Genomic DNA, 23,418 nt, shown 5'->3' with positions numbered 1-23,418 from the left:
CCTTATAGGAGTTATGGCCCTTAAGATGGTACCCAACATCTTCACTAAAATTAATTATGCTCGTTTAATACTAATAAATTTTTGACAAAGTACTTACTTTGAGCCATTGACAAAAATATAAAAATTTCAAAAAATTTGAACTAACCAATTTTCAGAAATATTACACTGATTATATAGCAGTTTTACAACCACTTATTTTGATCATTGAGAAGCTTAATATTCCCTTAACAACACAATGTAATTTAAACGTTTAGCTGATTTTACAGAGTTATCTCCCTGTAGTGTTAGGTACCACCTCAAACGAAATGTTTTGTCTACTATCAGTATCATGATGGATTGATGGCTGTTTAACATCCAGTGGCAAATTAAATGCATATTCAGGAGTAGAAAAATAATTATATGACATGAATATAAATCTAGATTGATTCTAGATCGACACGCTGAGTTGAATTTTAACATGTTAGTTCACAGTGATAGAATCGATATATCATTTATCAGCAAATGATGCCATGAAAACTCTTGATAAAAAATGTGGTATCTCTTGATGTTATAAACATTAAAATTGAGACAATTCAAATTTTCCGCAAAAGGAATTTTAAAACATATCTGGAATTGAGACTACATTCGGGAACTTTGAATTAATTTAGGCAGTACAAAAATCATTGTTTATAGATCATCTATTGTTCCAAATTGAAAATGAATTTGGTTAACTTAAACTTAAATGTTAAGATTGCTTTTAAATTGATGCAATACATTGCAATCAAATTTCGTATCATAAAAAGAAGAAGATACCAAGAGACAACTAAAGTTATAAGTCGAAAAAAAAAGATAACGTCATGGGCCAGTACTAAAAACAACTGTCACGTACCGGGGGTACGCAACTGCGTTACTCTGGGTTTCGTACCAGAGTCGTTTCTCTGGATACAGTCAAGGCTTAAGAATTGGTAGCGTTATTTTATCAACTGAATATTCGGATTCTCTTTATATTGATGCTGGGCGTCAAAATTAAGTGGGCTTCGGGTATCAGACGATAAATGCCAAGGATGATAATTATAATGACATCCCGGTTTATAATGCTTTATTTAATATCTTGATATACTTTTGCTTAGCCAGTGCTTACTAAAAGCAACGAATTATTAATATACTGAGCCAGTGCTTTACTTGTAGCCACTGCTTTATATCTACTTTATTTGGGCCAGTGCGTGTGTTGGACTGTTTGGTCTGAGTCACTCTTTGCTCTTATTCAATGCTTCCCCGTCTGGAAATGCTTTACCTTGTATACCGCTAATGCTTCTCTCTGAAGCCACTGCTTCTTCAGCAGCTATACTTAATTAATCACTTGGCTCCTTATTCAGGACCACTGCTTATAATTCTTATTCAGAACTATAGATTAATCTCACCTTTCTTCTGTCTCTTGTTAACAATCCAACTGCTCAGCTTGAATTCCAAACCCAGAACAAACTGAACTGTGAAAACCTTGGTATATATAGTAAATTGTAGACTCGTCCATACAATAGATTATTCCAAAAACGACTTTATCACTAAAACGTTTTACAACACTTAAGCATATATGATATAACAAAGCACTATTGTGACGGTTATATACTTTGTAACAACTGATCATGATCGTGGGAATTCCGGATTTGTAGGTCAATTCCTGACCCCAAAACAATTACTACTCACCCAGTAAAATATAAACAAATCGAAAGTGAAAGTAAAACAATGTGTAAATAAATGAAGGGAATGAATGATATTTCTTTCTGTTGGACTTTACAATTGGATTATAAAATAAGCAAGAATCAGGTAAGTTTGCAAATTCATCACATCACCCACGCCTCCAAGAAATGCGTCCCGGCATTTACCAAAATCAATTGAGCACATCTACATCAAGTGGACATTTTTCAGTCCCAAACTCTATCCGGGTATTGCCTCGAGCCATGTCATTCAAAAACCACTTTCTAAATATCATTAAACAACTGTTACTTCTTCAGTAACTAATCACTAAAACAATTGTTACTTATTCAGTAACTAACCCCTAGAACAACTCGTAGATGTATAATCTACCCGACATGACAAGATTCCCACTCAACTGTTTACTATTACTTAACATGGGCATCAACTTTAGAAGTTAACTTTATCCTAAGAACCTCTAAATCGTTTTCCCATCTGTATTTCAACTATGCATGCTGACAGATTTTTGAGCAACCAAATTTTAACCATGAAAACCAACAAGCCGAAATGATACATTTGAAAACCACTGAAAACATCACAAAGCCAAAACCGGTATGAAATAATTTTGCCTAACAACCGGCCACTTATGGACCACTCAAAGAGCTTATTGAGAGGGATCTTTAACGTGCACAAAGCGTGGTACTCCTTGAACACGGGACCTCGGATTTAACGTCCCCATCATTATAATATATTCAAAGAAACAAGGCATTATATATACTAGTAAACAACAAAACACAAAATTTTTCATAATTCTTGGAAATCTTTTTCCTTTAACAAGTAACTAAATATCTGTATTGTCTATTCCTCGCGAACATTCACTTGTATAGAAATCACACTATAAAGCTATCAGAATACGTATCCCGTCGGACTGATCACTGAATAATTCTGTCAAGCCTACCTGGCTATGGTATTTGTATGTTTATTACATCAAATATCACTTCATTTTTTCCATATTTCAGTTTCCTCTACATCTTTTCCATTTTCCTTGTATCTTCTCACCACTCTTCTTTCAACCAGCATTAACCCAGAGGTATCCACTGGCCTGACAACCTGTGCTGGTACAAGGCTTGGAATGGTTCTAGTCTTAGTTGTCATAACAGTTCCTAAGTCCATAGGCGAGGACGAGAACAACGGTGGTGATGGGTTTGACACGGAACTGTCATCTGAATCAGTATCCATCATTCTCGGTATTAGAAACGAGCTTGACACAGGAGGTACCACTACAGTTGCAGTTGTGGTTGGCAACCTAGGCAATGCAAATCTCTTGACTATTGGCTGTGGCCCTAACGAATTCTTTAGGGTATCTAGTAGTCTCTTCTTTGAAGAATTAGCCACCGGTAGAGGAGACGTGCTCTTCCTGACTACTCTGCCTTTGATTAGTGATCCTGTAACCATCACTGATGTACCTGTTGTGCTTTTCGTGGACTTTGTAGGTTCTCCAAGGACATCCGATAGGGTGCCTGGATTTTGTTTCTCCCATTCACTATCGGTATCATCAATGGCTGACAAGGATGCTGCAGGTCTCCTCCTCTGGTGCCTCGTAAAATCACTCTTCCTGCTTGTTGCATATGGACACCAATCACATAAGTACTCTTCTTCTGAAGACCTTCTCTTTGCACATCCTATAACATGATCCTCCAATTCCTTCTCTGTTTGGAACCGTATTTGGCAAACAGGGCACCTCCATCCTTTCCGTGGTGTCTTCTTTGTGTTAGCCATCTGTAATATAAGAGAACTCATTGTAAATATATACATGTATATACAAAATTAAGTGTTATGTACAGTTATACTTTCTATACACGTTTCATTCATTCATCATTTTTATTTATATTTTCTTTTACTTTAATCTTGAACATAATCATTTAACCAAGTGGGAGGCTTCCTTTCCCGTCTTAATCTTGGTAAATTAATGTGTTCGTCTTGTTCAATGGTCTCATATCTATTCTCAAAATCAAATTCAATTGGGGCACTTTCGTCAACAACTTGGGCTTGATCGTTCATTTCGGATACCTGATTTGACGGCTCGAGCCCTTGTAAACGCTCACCTAATAATGGTTCACCTAACAACCGTTGATCCTTGCATCGTCTCATGCGATCAACATGAATCACTTGTGGTCGGCCCTTTCTGCCACAATTAACTAGGTAAGTTACATCTGAGTATTGTTTTAGCACTTTAAAGGGACCCCGCCAATAACTTGTAAACTTAGGGGATTGGCCAAGCTTACGCACAGGAAACAAAACAAACACTTTATCATTTTTATTAAATTTATTCCAACTTAAATGTTTGTCATGATATTGCTTCTGTCGAAGCATTTCTCTGTTAACATGATTCTGTACAAACTGGTGGGCGTCTTCCATTCTTTCCTGTAACTCCCATACCCACTTGTTAGCTGGAATAGACTTCACTTCCCTTGGGAGTTCGTACTTAATATCTACAGGAGTAGCTACTTCTCTTCCCATCATCATACGGTTCGGAGTGCTGCCGGTTGTTTCGTGTACAGCTGTTCTGTAAGCCATCATCACATAAGGTAGAAGCTGATCCCAGTTTGTGTGATGTTCGTCCACGTACGCACTTAGCATTTTTACTAGAGTACTGTTGAACCTCGCAACCATACCATCGGATTGTGGGTGATATGGGGTTGTACGGGTTTTGCTGATTTGTAGGAGGTTACACATTTCAGAGAAAAGCTCACTCTCAAACTGCCTTCCTTGATCTGAATGAATCAGTGTAGGTACCCCGAATCTGCAAATAATTTCTGTTACTATGATATTTGCAACCGTCGATGCTTCCATGTTCTCCATGGGAAAGCTTTCTGTCCATTTTGTATAGTAATCAGCTATCACCAGTATGTATTTATTGTCGTTGGCGGTTTTTGGCAACTCGCCCAAAATGTCGACGGCTATCCTTTCCATAGGAAAGCCTGACCTTTGAATCTGCATTGGCGCTCTCTTTCGTTTTTGTGGGCCTTTCCTTCTTACACAGGTCTCACATCCTGTTATGTAGGCCACCACATCACGACGCATTCCAGGCCAATAAAACCTGTCTTTTAATCTTCCTAATGTTTTTCTTATCCCAAGATGGCCCGATGTCTTATTGTCATGGCTTGCTGTAAAACGACGCGCCTTTCTTTCATGGGTACGATGACGCGTAGTTTGCCTCCCGTGCTTTGCTCTTTGCACAATAAACCGTTATCAACTTTCAATGTTTCGTATTGCGACCATAAACTCTTAACTGCATAATTACATTCCCCAATTTCTTTGAAAAGCGTTTTCTTGCCATTTAATACCCAAATCTTTATCAAGGATATGTTTTCATCCTCTTGTTGTAGCACCATCAGCGTATTATTTTCGTCACTCCCATCATTTGTACAGATAGCTGCTTCATTCACCTCTATAGGTGGTGCTTGTGTAACAACATTAACACGTACTAGTTTATTCTCCCAATCGTTTTAAAAGCTACATTGTTTACATGGCATTCTGCTAAGTGCATCAGCATTTCTGTGTTGATTTCCAGGTCGGTGCTTAATTTTCATGTTATAAGAACTAAGGACTTCCAGCCACCTCGCAAGCTGTCCTTCCGCGTTCTTATGTTCATTAACCACTGCAGAGAGCTATGGTCGGTTCTGACAACTAACGTTCTTCCATACAGAAAATGCATAAAATGCTTAACAAAATGAACTACGGCGAGTAACTCTTTTCGAGTTACGAAATATTTACGCTCGTTCTTCGAAAGTGTACGGCTACCATAAGCAATAACCGTTTCTTTTTCGTCTATTTCCTGGGACAGGACTGCTCCAATTGAAGACTGACTTGCGTCTGTATCGAGTATAAAAGGTCTCGAAAAATCTGGATGTGACAGTATTGGCGCTTCGAGGAACTTGGATTTCAATGTCTGAAACGCATCTTGACACTCCTCTGTCCACAAGTATTCGCGACCCTTTTCCGTTAATTTGTGCAAACATTTTGCAATGCCTGCAAAATTTTCAATGTATCTCCTATAATATCCGCACAGGCCGAGAAAAGAGCGCAACTCGCTTACATCTTTCGGTTCTGACCATTGCTTAATAACCTCCACTTTTTGTGGATCCGTTGCTACACCATCCTCACTTATTACATGTCCAAGGAAGGACACTGATTTTGCAAACAACGAACACTTTTTGGGTTTTAACTTTAACCCGGCGTCAATCAATCTATCAAAAACCTGTCGCAATTTAGTTAACATCTCTTCAAAATTTCTGCCGACTACAATAATGTCATCCAAATACACGAAGCAAATGTTCCACTGTAGTCCAGCCATAAATCTTTCCATTAACCGCTCAAATGTTGCCGGAGCACAGGCGAGCCCAAACGGCATTTTACGAAATTGGAAAAGTCCTCGCCGTGTCGCGAACGCAGTTTTAGGGCGGTCACTCTCTTCTACCTCTACCTGCCAATAACCTGAGCAAAGGTCTAAAGTTGAGAACCACTTGTTGCCAGCTAGCTGCTCCAATGAATCGTCTATTCGAGGTAACGGATACGCGTCTTTTACCGTAAGGTCATTGAGTCGACGATAATCGACACAGAAGCGAGTCGATCCGTCCTTCTTTTTCACAAGTACGATCCCTGATGACCAAGGCCCTTCAGACGGCTCGATCACGCCTTGTTCTAACATATTGTTAATATGTTTGTCAATTTCGTCGCGCATGGCTACCGGTGTCCGCCGAGGTGGTTGTTTGACGGGATAATTTGTTCCGGTGTTGATGCGATGGCGTACAATACTAGTACATTCGCGATCGTTATCGGACAGCGCAAAAAGCGACTTGTATTTCTGCAAACAGTTAGTAACTTGATGTCTCTGTTTCTCAGTCAAATTGGAACTTGCTTCATTGACCAGCTTCTGCAGTTCGTTGTCCAGTTTTGGATTTTTGTGTTCTTTACTGGTGCTTTCAGTCATGGTGATGACATCTTCTACTGGACTTATTTCTCCAACAATGGTTCCGGCTCGTATTGTTGTTACATTATTTGAAACATTAAGCAATCTAATTGGCACATGTTCTCGTGCTTCAACCAGGGTCTTTGCCAGTAAAGCGTTGTCCCTTTTTACAAACTTCTCGCATGGCTCAATAATGCCTATCTGCAGTTTACTGGTTAACGTATCATAGTCATTAATCCTACCAGCTTCTGTTCCTGGTGGTATACTGATATCCTCTGCGGCTGAAATTCTGTAACAGCCTATTTTTCCAGAAAACGCCATAGGATATGTGTTACTTTTGCATTGAAGGGTTTCTTGTTGTAAATCTATTTTGCAATTATTCTTTTTCATAAAATCTAAACCCAGTATCCCGTCAATAGATATGTCGGCAACTAAAGCTTCAACTATAAACTTGTCTTGTCCAATCTCTATACAGAACATTCCCTTACCAGCTATGCTCAGCTCTGTTCCATTTGCCGAAATAATGACTTGTGTTCTTGGTTCAAGTTCCGGTCGTTCCTTTTTCTGTATTCTGTAAAACAAAGCGTGCGAAACTAAAGTTACCGCGGCACCAGTGTCTATTAAAAACTTGGTAGGCTTATTATGAACTGCGACGTCAATGTACGCACCAGCTTCCATGTTTGAAGCATCTGCTCCCACGTTAATTTTTCTTCTTTCCATCCGCCTGTGCCGACTGTTGTAGTGTAAAGGCCGCACGGCTCCGTTTCCCCTACCATTGTTTCCATTGTAAGGCTTCTTAGGAGCTCTACATTCATTTCTAAAATGTCCAAATCTTCCACAATTGTAGCACTGTATCTTGTCTTTCCATCCAGGCATATGGGTATCGGAGTCTTTCCTTGTCATATCGCTTTTAAAATTATCAAGGTCCTTTTGGAGGGATTCAATTTTTGTTGAAAAGTCTTCCATCATTTTTGCCATTTTATCGTAAGACTCATTTGGTTCAGTGCATGTGGCGCGCAAATGACCTCTGCCAGTGTCGTATTTTCTTTCAGCCTTGTAAAAAGCTTCTATTTCTACGGCAAGACATATTGTTTGATTGAGGTTTTCCGGCCTAGATTGTTTTATCCTTATTCTCATCTCTGAATCCACAAGAGAATCTAAAAATTGTTCCCTTGCTAAAGTTTCTTTAACCTCGCTTGGTGCGTTGGGATAAGCCTTGTTTACCAATCTTCTTATAGCCTGACCAAGCTCCGGCAAACTTTCACTTGCTTTTTGTCTTCTTTCTTTTAATTGTACTCGGTACAACTCAGTCTGGTTTGGAGGCGAAAATCTTTCTTGCAATGCCTTTATTAAGGTAGTATAATCCATTCTTTTCTCAGTAGGTAGATCACTAAACACTCCCTGTGCTTGTCCTCTTAAAGCTGTTACAAGGTACAGACCCTTCTCTTGGTCATCCCAGTTGTTGATCACCGCACAGGCATCAAAATGAGACTTAAAATCGCTCCATTCACTCGTTCCATCATAGTTGGCAAGCTTAATTTCGCGCCGTGTCTTTTTGTGGCTAGGTTTGTCAGCGGAATTAGTGTTGCGGACTTGCTTGTTTTGGCGTAATTCCTCCCTCAGTATCGGTGATACATCTGGCATCGACATTGCTTCGGTTCCTGCTTCTTTCTTTGTGGTGTGTGTCTTCTGCGTTATAAAATACGATGGCCTGATTTTTGCCAATACCATAGACAAAAAAACAACAAAACAAAACAGCATTTACCAAAATCATTGAATTTGAATATAGCTTGCAGGAAACAAACAAGTGATATTTTTTAATACAATTAAAGCACAGTAGTTGCACATCTATGCATTTTTTCTTTTTACAGATGAGTCCCCATTTTGTTACCTCAGTACTACAAAATACCCTATGTAATTCAATAGCGCTGATCCATCGATTACGGTCATCTTCATTGGCAGCTCTGGGGTTCCACATGCAATCATTTACGTTAACATCGAATCTACACTTATTAAACTGGTGAGGCTGAAAAAAAGAAGAGAATTTTACTAAATAAACATATCATTACCGGTGATTACTGTATACATAATCTACTTCTAATATACTTATGTTTCCAAGAGAGCTAACATCAGTCATTTATTACTCAAAACAGATCAAGTAGAATTATGTACTGGTGCATGTATGTATTAATTTGTACCTTTATAACTATATCAAAAAAGGAAAATTTGTCAATCATACACACAAATACTAGGTCTTTGTTATTACTTCAGTCCAACATTTTTTACTTTTTGGTTTTATTGTTCTCCTCAAATCATCAATTACATACACTTCATTAAATCACAATCAAAGTTATACTGCATGAGACAATTTGAGTGTACATTGAGAATCATATAAAGAACAAGTTTTATAACATTTGGTTGAGACGAAAATTCAGGAATTTCCCATTTGTAAAAGGGCATAACTCTAGAACGGTAAATGTGTCGCAACCAAAATTCAATCGTGATCTGTATTCTGAGGTAATTAGCATTGTGTTTAAGATTCATTACATTTGGTGTAGACAAACTAAAGTTAGCGAACGGAAACAAAAAAATAAGCAATTTTCCCATTTGTAAAGGTGCATAACTAGAGAATGGTAAAAGTGAGGCCACCCAAATTCAAATTTTATCTGTGTTTTGTGGTAATAAGCATTGTGTATAAGTTCCCTAACAATCATTTGCTTGAGGCAAACTAAAGTAAGAGAACGGAAAACAATTTTCGGACGAACATACAGACGGACAAGAGTAAAACTGAATGTCCCCTCCGCTATGGCGGTGGCATAAAGTACGATGGCCTGATTTATGACAATACCATAGACAAACAAAAAAAACAAAAAAACCCAGCACTTTTGAAAACCATTGCATTTGTAGATTGCGTGCAAGAAACAAACAAGTGATATTTTAATATAATTAAAGCACATTAGTAGCAAATCTATGGATTTTTTTTCCTTTTACAGTTGAGTCCCCATTTTGTTACCTCAGTACTACAAAATACCCTATGTAATTCAATAGCGCTGATCTATCGATTACGGTCATCTTCATTGGCAGCTCTAAGGTACAACATGCAATCATTTACGCTAACATCGAATCTATACTCATTAAACTGGTGAGGCTGAAAAAAAGAAGAGAATTTTACTAAATAAACATATCATAACAGGTGATTACTGTATACATAATCTACTTCTAATATACTGATGTTTCCAAGAGAGCTAACATCAGTCATTTATTACTCAAAACAGATCAAGTAGAATTATGTACTGGTGCATGTATGTATTATTTGTACCTTTATAACTATATCAAGAAAGGAAAATTTGTCAATCATACACAAAACTACTAGGTCTTTCGTTATTACTTCAGTCCTACATTTTTTTACTTTTTGGTTTTATTGTTCTCCTCAAATCTGGTTATGTGACAATTTTCATCAATTACATACACTGCATTAAATCACTATCAAAGTTATACTGCATGAGACAATTTGAGTGGGTTAAAACAACATACAAACATAGTATGTACATTGAGAATCATATAAACAACAAGTTTTATAACATTTGGTTGTGACGAAAAATTCAGCAATTGTCCATTTGTAAAGGGCATAACTCTAGCGTTTCTTTGTTTACATTGCATTTACAAAAAAATAATTCATACAGACTTCGTCTCCATTTACAGGTAATGCCTGCCTCATATTAAATAATTTTGTACACAAATTCATCAAACAAAAATAGTTTTTAAAAAAGATTTTTAAAGTAATAGTACCTGACTATGGCCCCAATCCGGAAGTGACGTCATCATATAGAAACAGGGAATTCTGGGGGAAAATTGCGGCGCCCTGAAGGGGCGCGCCATTTTTTCCAGAATTCCCTGTTTTTATATGTTGACGTCACGGTTTGGGTCCATAGCTCAGGTACTATTACTTAGGAGGGTGTGGGATTTAGTTAGGGGGGTTTAAATAGGGGGAGGGTAATAAGGAGGAGATAAAAATTATTTTTTTAAATAAAAAATTTTCACTCCGCATTAGCGACTTGTGACCCGTAATGTTAACATTTGTATTAACACTAGTTGCATTAAACATTCTTTTTATAATTTTTTTTTTAAAAATAAGGTTTTATATAAGTTAAAAACTTTTTTTATTATAAATATTTTATCGAGACATATAGCGTATAAAACATAGGACATAATACTGTTGTAACTTAAGTTATGTTATTTTTTATAAAATGTAATTAATATAATAAACAAATTTTTATGTATTTTTTTAGTTTTTAGTTTATAAAGTTTATACTTACTTACCTGAGTTAATAACTTTTTTTATTATGAATATTTTATCGAGACAAATAATGTATAAAAAGTAGCTAAGATTATTAGCTTTTTAATGCAATTTTTTTTTTTAAATCGGTCTGTTGTAACTCAATTTATTTTTTTATTTTTATAATATAAAGAAAGAGTTTCCGCCGTTATTTTAATTCTCCAATAACTTGTATATCACGTATTACTATAACGTCGCGTGCCGTCATCGATACCTAACGTCGTTGTTAACCTTTTCACTGCCAGAATTTTTCAAAATCCAAAATAACGTTACGCCTATGACGTTGTTTAATTTTACTTCAACGTCGACGTATGCCATTGAAAACCTTGTACAAATGCAGTGTAAACGTTACGCCAAACTCATCATTTATCTTCAATAAATCAAAGATTAGAAATACTGAATTGATGCAAATTTTGTTTGGCATATACTAATGTACAAACTACTTAATTCTTATTCAAAAGTAAATAAGATTTTTTTTTAATATAGGCTACAATATCCTGATTATGGGTGAAAGTTAACGCTTTCGAATATTTGTTTCGAAAGAGATTTGCATTTACCTGTGATGCCTTCTGAGAATCCGTCTACAGAATTTAATCAAAACTTATGGGTTATTGCTATTAAACATTTCCGTTAAAATGATGTGAAAATATAAGGGGGTCACCGTATTCCTTTTTTTTTTGCAGTTGAAAATAATCAGTTTTACTTCCGTAGCGTGTAAAAGGTAAAAAAACATTACATATCCAACTATAGCAGTCATCACGTGACTTTGGTGACGTCACACATCACCCGTATCAAGCCCAAGTAAAATGTATAGAAATATATATGCATAGGGGCTTTCTGGAATCGATGAAATACATTACTTTAAGTTCATGATACAAAAAGTGTGGGAATATATAGTAATTCCTCATATATTTAGAAATATAAATATACCTTTTGGAAAAGTTTAAATTTTGATCTTCTCCCTTCCAAATACTTTTGAAAATTTGTCTTTTTGCCTTGATAGTTCACACTGTTAAATCATACAACTACGATAAATATTGGATTTTCTGTCGTGTTTAACCTTAAATTGCGATTTAAACAAAACAGATGGAATAATTGTGGGAATATGTGCTTATTATTATATTCATAAATATTTGAAATATCGTATATGGAATAGTTTAATTTTCTATTATGTCCCTTCCAAATTGATTTGAAAATAAGCTATTTTCAGAAAATCTGGTATTATTTTTCAAGATGGCGACCACATTGACAGCGTGGGGCGACATGGTAAAAATATAGTTTGTAAGATATTTACAACGAAAATCGAATAACTGGTGGATGCTCGCGTTTTCAGTCATTGTCTTACCTTAAAGCAGCATAGAATCAAACATTGGTTCCTTTTGATTAAGCTTAAACATGCTGTTGTTATTTTTAGAAAATTTGAAAAATGGCGACCAAATAATTTTCAAACGTAGAGGATGTTCGACACTTATTTTGTCCATGCACATAGTTCAATTTTATTTCACTGTTTATATTGCAATTAAATATGACACGTTATTGTCACTATAATAATAGCCTTGGACATATCTAGATTAAGGAGACATTAATTAAGTCATAACATCAACGTGATCAAAGAAAACAAACATGGCACCTAATCACGATGTAAGTTTTGACAATACCTATGTAGATGTAAGTTTTGACAATACCTATGCAGGTTAGTGTTGTTCAATTATGAATGAAATTCATTGCGATATTATTTTATATTTATAAAAGAAGACCTCGAATGGATATAAACCAAGGTGAAATAAATATATTTTTCAATTTTCTTTAAATCATTCATCAGGTAACCAGTAAATTTTACATAATCCTAATTGAACCAGTATCATGCAGAGTTATCGAACGTTATTATGACTGTAATAGTTGCATATGTTAATTTTAACGTTATAAATTCTATCACTCATACATATAAGATGAAGACAGCAGATATGAATCCCCTCATATAGTCCTATCGTTAAAATGAAAATGTTTACAGCAACAGACCATTAATTTTTAATAGATTTCTGTGGACGGATTTTCGGAAAATTTCAATTTAAAGTCGGAAAAGCATATTATTCTCTGACGCGTTTTATTTCAGTTATCCTTTGCACGTAGTCGACATAAACTTGGAAGTATAAATCTTCTTATTTATATATATTTTTTTAATATTCTGATGATTCCAACGAATTATATAATGCAAACTAATTTTCAACTAAATCTGAAATATCTTGCTTGAAGGTGATTTCGAATCTGAACTTAATTTACTTGGATAGTCAGGTATTCCTTTTTTGCCGAGTCTGTGTTTTTTTCGCATGGAACTGTTGCTTCATTTTATTATAAGAACTCTGCATCACGAAAAAAACAGAAGTGTTGAATGTTGCGTTTAATTTCAAAAATAAGTCAACGAAATATTGTCCAATTACGCATTATTTGCCTTCAAAAAAGTATACACTATCAGGTCAAATTTATTTACGAAATTTTTATAAATGTAGACACGTTCGAAGGGAATAATAATCATGCAAATGATCATGAATGCAGCCCTTTTGAGCGTAACGAATGTTATACAAATAAGGGATACTCATAGAAACCACGACGGCGGATTCAATGGAAAATAATATTAGACAATGTGAAGGTCAGGATTATACAGTGCAATCACAACAAAAGGTAGGACAATACTGGTATTTTGGAAAGATGTTTGATTCCGCTACTTGAAACGCGTAATTTCGAATGAATGCCGTTGGTACATGTAGTTTAAAAAATTTCGAACAAAAACATGGTGTCAATATCACCTGACGGCAACTCTACATATTTATATGTATATACTGTTAATATAAGTCAATCATACAACACTGGACAAAGAAAAAAAATTATAAATACTTTTCTGTTATACTTTTTTCGGGAACCTAACTCTTTGTCAATTTCTTCGGGTTAACAATTAACACTGCATGTAAATTTGAAAACAAAAACAAAAACGTTTAGTCTGTGGGAGAGAGTGAAAAAAGACTTGAATTGATGGAAGAAATGAATAAGACATTTTAGACAACCATTCTGGGATATCTTCTAGACATAGGTATATCAAAATGGAAGCATTTGATGGAAAATATTTTGATCTAATCATGTATAGAATATTGTATGCTAAATTACTTGTAAAATGGTAAAATATTATATTTGAGTAGCTGGTCTTGAATTTGTCAAAATTTTGGCTAGAATATATAGTTCAAATCCGGTAATTTCGTGTGCCTTTAAGTCCAATGAACGGACTCCGGACGGATTGAAATACTGGTAAGCATCAAATAATAGTATATACAGGTGTCTTATAGGCATGCTATTACTATACATGTATTCTTGCACGAGCTACCTGTATTTGTTGACATTTTTATTTTAAGTAAACAGATTAGCAAAACTTTTTTTCAAAGCATCACAAGATTGTTCTGTTATTTCGTTTAATTGATTTTACATAATGTCCGTTCCTGCCTCAGGACGTTTCTTGAATAGCCAGAAACATAAACAAATCAAAACGACTTCAGGACATGACCCTTTTACCAAGACTTGATGCTCATACTTATTGGTCACGAGTAAGCGCCTTACCGAACGCATTTTTGTAAATATATATAAGGGCGAGTATTTGATCTTCTGAGGAGGAGGGGAGACAGTTTTCCGGATTGATATTCTTTTTAATTTTTTGCTAGTACAAATTGTTTTCATTCATACTTGTTCCCTTTATAATCATGCATTTTGTTGGACAAAATATTCATTTTCACAATTCTACTACCCCAATCTCCCATCCTCAGAATTTAAAATGGTTATCCCCTAAAAACTAGATTTTGTTGACCGTCAACGGTATCCATGACTTCGCAATGACAATGGCTGCATCTTACTGTTGCATAAGTTTACAAAAGAAGACAAAGAAATACTTCCAGAATATATTCTAAAATCGGAAAAAATTAACAAGAAAAATGGTTCCTTTATATCATAAATCATAAATATGTCTGTTTTAATTAACCCTAATCTTGATAAATTTCATGCTTCCGTAGCCCTTTTCTGGATTTGCTTTCATTATGCAGAAATGCTTAAAATTTAATATTTAAAAGCAAAGAATGTTTAAGAAGCAAAACATATGAATACAGCACATGATCAAAAGTATTGGTAACCTCTAATGTTTTCCCCCATATATTTATTTCATATGAAAACTTTTTTTTCCAATTTTTTTTTTGTACAATAAACAATAATAAAAAAGCTCCACAACAAGAATATAACCAATTGAAAAAATAAACCTGTGAAAATTTGACACCAAATTGCAACTAGAATTACCCCAAACATGTTTTTTAAAAAAGAAAAAAAACATAGTTCTATATGATATATAAAGTGAAAGATCACAAGTTACAAATTCTGATGGACCAAATGATAAAAAAGGCCAATCTGTCTTCGATCAACCTAATATGTCTTCTTGAAATTATCAACATTATATAAATAAGAAGATATGGTGTGATTACCAACATATTACTAAACATCTTTTTCGAGGCCAATTGAGGTGAAGTATGAAATCGTAAACCACCGTACGGCCTTCAACAATAATGAGCAAAAGTTTAAACCCACATCGTACAGTAAGGATCCGAAATGACAAAATGTGAAACAATTTAAACAACAACAAAACTAATGGATTGATTAATGAACAACAATATGTAGATATGACAGCTAAATATACATGACATCATTGTAACGTCATAAAAATGGCTAAATGACGTCATGAAAAAAAAAATGAAACGAGAATGAAATGGCATTGACAGAACATCATTATATTATGCTTAATATATAGTTAAAATCAATATATATTTTATTAACCTTAATCATCGGCCATATCGGCCCATTGGCAGTTAAAGAACGACTAAATCGGCCCAATCGGCCCTTTGGCAGTTAAAGACAACGTCAATCGGCCCGATCGGCCCATTGGCAGTTAAAGGTAACGTCAATCTGCCCAGACACAATTTGAAAATGAAATATACAAGAAGGAAAAAGGTAAGATCCGTTTTATTTTATATTTTTTAGTTAAAAAAGTATGTAAATGTTAAAAAAAATGTTTTTATTAAATAAAATAATATAATATTAAAATAAAATAAAAGAAATTATGTTTTTTAAAGAAATTATGTTTTATAAAGGTTACGGAAATAAAAATAAAAAAAAAATTAATGCAGCTAATGTTAATACATATATTATTTATAAATATATTAACATATATTATTTATAAATCATTTTTTAAATAAAAAATTTTCACTCTGCATTATAAAAAAAAATAGGGACTTGTGACCCGTAATGTTAATATATGTATTAACATTAGCTGCATTAAATTTTTTTTTTTATTTTTTAGGACTCTGACGTGATTCGTGGATTACGTTATGTTACTAGTCCTTTTATATTAAAAAGTAAAAAACCTTTTCCTATTTCAAACAATTTAACAAAAAAAAAGATAAAAAGATGGAAAAAAATAACCGAACATGAATGAAAACACCTGCTTTCTATCACGTCTGCAATTTTTATATATATCTTGTTGTTCATAAAAAATAATTATATAAAAAAATAGTTATTATTCATTATGGCTGATATAGAAATATATAAGGAAGAAGAAGCAGAAGAAGGAATTCCTTCTAAACGATTTAAATGTGATGAATGTCCGAAAAATTATACGAGAAAATTTCGCTTAAAACAACATATTATACAGAAGCATGCAGAAATAATACCTATATACGCCTTTTACATCTTCGATACCTTTAAACAACCTTCAAACAACCTTCAAACAGTCCTTTTCTATACAAAGATACAATTGAAAAAGAAGATAAAGATAGTGAAGATGAAGATGATAAAAAGAAATATTTATAAAAAAGATGTTAACCTTACTGATTATCAACCTTATGTATTTGATACAGAAACAGTATATCGTATAAGCGATAATACATGTTTTCGTTTAAGTAACAAAGGATTATTAAGACAGTTACAAAAAAGAACTATATTTATGAAATTTTTACCGTTTCAACTTATAAAAATATTACAGTTAAAGGATGCTGTTACTACGGCAATACATGATTTTGAAGAAGAAAAACCTGTCAAATATTTACAAGATTTAGGAGAACTTATGATGTTAGGTGTACAAACACCTTATGGATGTGTCGATAATAGACAATTTTGGCAAATACCTACAACAGAAATATTACAACCAACAAAACAAGGAATATGTTTGGATTTTAACGACTATCGTCAATTTGTTAATTTATTAGACTATTTATATGTTCAAAAAGTTTTGAATTTTCAATGATTCTTAATGTTAAAAAGACATTAAATTATTATTATTTTATTAACTTTATAATTATTTAGTTTAAAAAAAAAAAAAAAATAAAAAAAAAAAAATAAAAAAAAAAAAAAAAATAAAAAAAAAAAAAATAAAAAAAAAAAAAAAAAATAAAAAAATAAATAAATAAATAAAAATAAAAAAAAATTAATGCAGCTAATCTTAATTTAAAATAAAAAAAATATTTTAAATTAAGATTACGGGTCACAAGCCCCTAATGCAGAGTGATTTTTTTTATTTACTTTATTTCTGTAACTTTTATATAACATGATTTCTTTCAAAAACATAATTTCTTTTATTTTATTTTAATATTATATTATTTTATATAACAAAAACATTTTTTTAAAACATTTACTTATTTTTTTAACTAAAAAATATAAAATAAAACGGAGCTTACCTTTTTCCTTCTTGTATATTTCAGCTTCAAGTTGTGTTTGACAAGATGTTATTATATAACAACGACGTTAGGTATCTATGACGGCACACGACGTTATAGTAATACGTGATATACAAGTTATTGGGGAATTAAAATAACAGAGGAAACTCTTTTTTGACGTTATTGATATTATAAAAATAAATATAAATTGAGTAACAACAAACCGATTTTAAAAAAAATTTTAGCATTAAAAGGCTAATAATCTTAGCTACTTATTATACATTATCTGTCTCGATAAAATATTTAGTAATAAAAAAGTTATTAACTCAGGTAAGTAAGTATAAACTATATAAACAAAAAACTAAAAAATACATAATTTTTTTTTATAATATTAATTACATTTTATAAAAAATAACATAACTTAAGTTACAATAGACCGATTTAAAAATTTGTTGGTGCACTGGAAAGTTGAGAATCTAATCTTTGTTTTATACGTTATCGGTCGTCCAACTGTCTATATCAATCTGCTCAGCTCTTAATAAAACTACATATCACGGCTTTGTGACGTCAAATACGTTGACCATGCCTTAATAACTTTGACCCGGACATATCAGCGACGTCATAATGTTTGAACCGACGTTGATAAGTTTGACCCAAACTGTAAAAAATAAAATTTTAATAATTTTTTTTTTATGCAACTAATGTTAATACATATGTTAACATTACGGGTCACAAGTCCCGAATGCAGAGTAATTTTTTTTTATTCAAAAAATGATTTTTATTTCCTCCTTATTACCCTCCCCAAATTACCCCCCCCTAATTAAAAATCCCCACACCCGCCAAAGTAATAGTACCTGAGCTATGGACCCAAACCGTGACGTCAACATATAAAAACAGGGAATTCTGGAAAAAATGGCGCGCCCCTTGTGGGCGCCGCCATTTTTTCCCAGATTTCCTGTTTGTATATGATGACGTCACTTTTGGATTGAGGCCATAGTCAGGTACTATTACTTACGTATACAAAATTATTTATTAATAATTTAATATATATTTCCCCGTCCCTTAACAAAATGAAAATGTGTGCAAGGTTCATGTATGTAACAATTTATTAACAAATAAATAGGGAATGGATCCATCGGACACTGATGATGCTCCCGCTTGCATATAACGTGATAAATGGACATAACTCTAAAACGGTACAAGTGATGCTACTAGAATTTGCACTTAATCTGAGTTTTGTGGTAATAAAAATTGTGTGTAAGTTTCAGAAATTTGGTTGAGACAAACTACAGTAAGAGAGCAGAAACGAAAAATTCAGCATATTTTTCATTTGTAAAGTGCATAACTCAAGAACGGTAAAAGTGACGCCACTAGTATTCAAACTTGATCTGCTTTTTGTAATAATAAGCATTGTGTATAAGTTTCATAACATTTGGTTGAGGAGGCAAACTAACTAGTGCAACTAGTAATGTAACTCCACACATATTTAACTCTAAAGTTAGAGAATGGAAACGAAAAATTCAGCGATTGTTTCAATTGTCAAGCGGCATAACTCTACAACGCTAAGAGTTACGCCACCAAATTTGTTATGTGATTTGTGGTAATAAGCATTGTGTATAGCTGTCATAACAGTTGGTTGAGGCAAACCAAAGCTAGAGAACGGAAACCAAATTTGGGACGTACGGACTGACGTTCAGGCAGACGGACAAGGGTAAAACTTAATGTCTCCTCCGCTACGGTGGGGGCATAAAAAACGATAGCCATTGAATATTAGGCTCCTGAATTGGGACAGGCACATATAAAATGTGGCAAGATTAAACATGTTTGTCATAAATTGCACTAGACTTCTTCAATTGTAAACTTACTATCTTACAAGGTAAAGGACTACCGGAAGACACGCCAAACTATCTACACATTATTCTTACTCCATTCGATTTGACTTTGCTATTTTTTTAATAACCAGAGCTCTTCGGTAGAGACGCAGATAATAATTTAATTGAACAATTGTGTAAACATAATAACCTTCTTTGGACTAGACTCACTCGGATTATAAACATGCTATCTTACATGGACGTCAATTTAGTTACTTAATCCATATTCCTTATTCGTTACTGATTCCTTATTCTTTACCTATTCGTTACTTATTTCTTATTCCTTATTTGTTACGTATTCCTTATTCGTTGCCTAATCGTTACTTATTCCTAATTCGTTACCTATTCGTTACTTATTCTTTATTTATTATTCGTTACCTATTCGTTACTATTTATACGTGTTTGTGCTCAACCGATCCTGTTACTTTATGTTCGAGACTTATGTGTTCCTTATTTGATTTGTATACGTTCTTCCTTTTTTTTAAACTGCTTTATATTCGTATGATTGCCAATGAACAACTCTCCACAAGAGATCAAATGACACAAAAATTAACAACTATATGTCACCGTACGGCCTTCAACAATGAATAAAGCCCATATTATATTTAGCACTGTCAGCTATAAAAGGCCCCGAAATGACAAATGTAAAACAATTAAAACGAGAAAACTAATAGCCTAATTTATGTACAAAAAATTGAACGAAAAACAACTATGCAAATATGTAACACATCAACAAACGTCAACCACTGAATTACAGGCTTCTGACTTGGGACAGGCACATCGAACAGAATGTGGCGGGGTTAGACAGGTTAATCCTACCCCTAACATGGGACACTGGTGTAACAGTTCAACATAAGATCGAACTATAAAAATCAGTTGAAAAAGGCTTAACTCATCAGACGGATATAAATTAGGGATGGCAACGAGTACTCGAGTACTCGGGTGCTCGATCGGAAGGCCGAGTACTCGAGTATAGTTTTAGTACTCGGATACTCGTTTGCCTGTTATACATCTTCAGATAGTTCTCTTCACATTTCCACTCACTTTAGTTCTGTTGGAATATCCCCTTCGTAATACAAAATGAAATCAATTAGCAACATACATATGTTTAAACTGAGTATAATATTTGTGATAGTAGTACCAGCAACGTCCTTTCCTTCCGAGAGAATGTTCTCACATTTCTACTTGTAACAAAAAAAAAAAAAAAAGAAAGTCAAACAGTCTTTCGTCTGAAATTGTTGACCAGATCATATTTCTAAACAAGAACAAAATCAAAGTGACCTGCGGTGAAGCCTACTCAACTGATTAGAGACAGTATTACCTTAACCTTTTTTTCCCTTGAATACATAGGCTATAATAAAACAAAAAAAATATATTCATATTGCCGATAACCCAAAGCTTGAAGGACACCGGATTTTAATAAGTTGAAAATACAATTCATAAGCATAAATACATAGATAAATCAATACAATTATAGATGATTACTGAATGCTGATATATGACATATATGTTGTATATTTAGTTAAATACCAAATAATAACAAAGGCTCTTTCTCGACGATCCGCCGGACAGGCACAACCAACTAAAACAAGTTAACTCGGGTCAAACTACATTAAATACCAAATATGTAGTGTAAAAAAGTTGGAAACCTGCGTCCAAACCCTATGATCGGAAGACCGTCTCAAGAGGTATACTTGGACAGTATATAAAAAAATGAATTATAATTATTCGTAACAAAACACCATTAACCATGAGCAGAAACATGAATTAAACTAAAAATGTTACATATCTGAAATATGTAAAAATAAACTTGACACTACGACTGTTGGGTAGAAAGTGAAGGCTTTCAAAATATTTTCCCGCACATGAAAATTTTCACGTGACTAAATTAGAAAATTCATACGCATCGTTAATACAAATGTTTCCTTCAATTCGTTGAAACGCGGAAAAATCTAATTTTTAACATTGGTACACTGATCAACACTTTCATGGATTAATAATTAACTCATCACAAGCCGTAAACACTTACCTTTGTTTGTTAATCAAGTCATCTATGTAAACGTGATTGGTATGAGATGTACATTTAAATTAATTTAATTAGTCTGTATTTGAAACTTAGGCCACACCAATTTGATTCATTGTTCGACGGACCCGCCCGCACCTATTTTTTTCAAAACAGAATTTTTTTATTTTTTTTATATTCCCGCTTCCCGCATCCGGAAATGTAATCATGTCTATTTCCCGCACCGTTTTTTTTGTAAATATTATAAAAAGATATCAACATTGGTTTCTTTCCCCCTTACTTATATTCCCTATCAAAAAATTATCGTTGTTAGAATAAAGTACAAAGAACTTCTGAAGGATTTGCCTTCAACTGCAATTATATTGTATGCTGGCAAAACAAAACTATCATTAGCCGCTGCTTGTTTATGCACCTGTCCTGATTGATTCAGGGGCCTGTCGTTCAGCAGTTATCGTTTGTTGATGTTGTTCATTGGTATTTTCCCGTTTGGATATATAAATTAGGGAGCTACCATTTGATTTTTATGGGGGGGGGCTAGGATGAAATTTGAAAAAAATAGGCAGGATAGGAGTTTTGAGTAAAAAAAAAAGGCAGGATGAGACACTTGCAAAAATAAAAAGTCAGGACGACAATTTAGGTAAAAAAAAGTCAGGATAAACTATAAAAAAAAAGGCAGGACCGAACAGAGTGAAAAATAAAAAGGCAGGACAGAGATTACAGCTAAAAAAAAAATGCAGGACAAAATTTTTCATCCTAGCCCCCCCATAAAATTCAAATGGTAGCTCCCTTAGATCGTTGGTTTTCCTGTTCGAATTGTGTACGCTAATAATTTTGGGATCCTTTATAGCTTGCTGTTTGGTCTGTATCAAAGCCCTGTGTAAAAGGCCGTACTTTGACCTGTGTTGTTTGTTATTGTCAGGTTGAGAACAAACCCTCCCTCAGACAATTGGTGTCATTTTACTGATGTAGAAAAGAAAAAAGAAATACCAAGGATTTGTATAGTTCTATACAAAACCTTGAAAATTTAGAATTTTGTACTCAAAAAGAGGAGAGTTACATCATATTTTAAACTTTTTCTAAAAGAGGGGTCCACTTATTTTGAATAATATTAAACTGTTGAAGTAAATGTGTTAATTTAACATAGTAAAGTCCAGGAATATTACAAAATTCTTGGACATGTTTTGACCATTTAATACTAGATAGATATATAGTTCTTTGAGAAAATATGAGCCCTTTTGTACAAACAAATATATAACTTATATTGATCCCTCATAAAACATGTAAAAGGGATATTTATAACATTAAGGGGTTGCCCCCAAACTGATTATGACTTGGATGGAGAATTGTCTCATTGTCAGTCACACATACATAGACCAGATTTAATTATTTCTTGGTGAACAGGGAAAAAATACTTCAGAAATTAAAGAAATGTCAAAGTACAAGTTATAAATCAAGTTTTATTATTGTTAAAACCTACTATTTTATGTTTACAAAAAAAAAATATAATCGCTCGCCTTTACTTTTCAAGCTTCGCCTCAAAAATTTGCAAATTAAATATTTTTTTATTAAAATTTTCAAATCGCTCGCTCGCCCCAAATTTTGGAGTCCAAAAATCCGTAGAACAAGAAATTAAATTGGTGTGGCCTTAACTATAATTGTTTAATTTACAATTTAAAGATAGGCGAACGTACGAGAGCGACGTTCAAACCCAAAAGTCGAAAATATTTATGAACTGACAACGTCATGGTTGAAAAAAAAAAGAAACTAAACAAACGATAATGCTAAAAAACAAAACAGAGAAAAGTACAAGTAAT

At 33.7% G+C, this 23,418-nt stretch overlaps 1 protein-coding gene across 1 annotated transcript; it reads right to left on the bottom strand.

The window, feature by feature from the left end:
- Window positions 1-2,586: 2,586 nt before the first annotated feature.
- On the bottom strand, window positions 2,587-3,832 carry LOC143048964 (uncharacterized). The gene has a single exon (XM_076222803.1). It carries the CDS (start codon window positions 3,484-3,486, stop codon window positions 2,671-2,673), a length of 816 nt encoding a protein of 271 aa, XP_076078918.1. The 5' UTR covers window positions 3,487-3,832; the 3' UTR covers window positions 2,587-2,670.
- Window positions 3,833-23,418: the final 19,586 nt, after the last annotated feature.

The sequence above is a fragment of the Mytilus galloprovincialis genome, chromosome 10 (genome assembly GCF_965363235.1).
Source record: "Mytilus galloprovincialis chromosome 10, xbMytGall1.hap1.1, whole genome shotgun sequence".
Taxonomy (NCBI): Eukaryota; Metazoa; Mollusca; class Bivalvia; order Mytilida; family Mytilidae; genus Mytilus; species Mytilus galloprovincialis.
The sequence above is the reverse complement of the archived record's forward strand: the minus strand, read 5'-3'. Positions and strand labels throughout refer to the sequence as shown.

Bases quoted from the DNA above. Each gene is read 5' to 3' on its own strand.
- LOC143048964 (XM_076222803.1), bottom strand. From the start codon at position 3,486: ATGTATATATTTACAATGAGTTCTCTTATATTACAGATGGCTAACACA.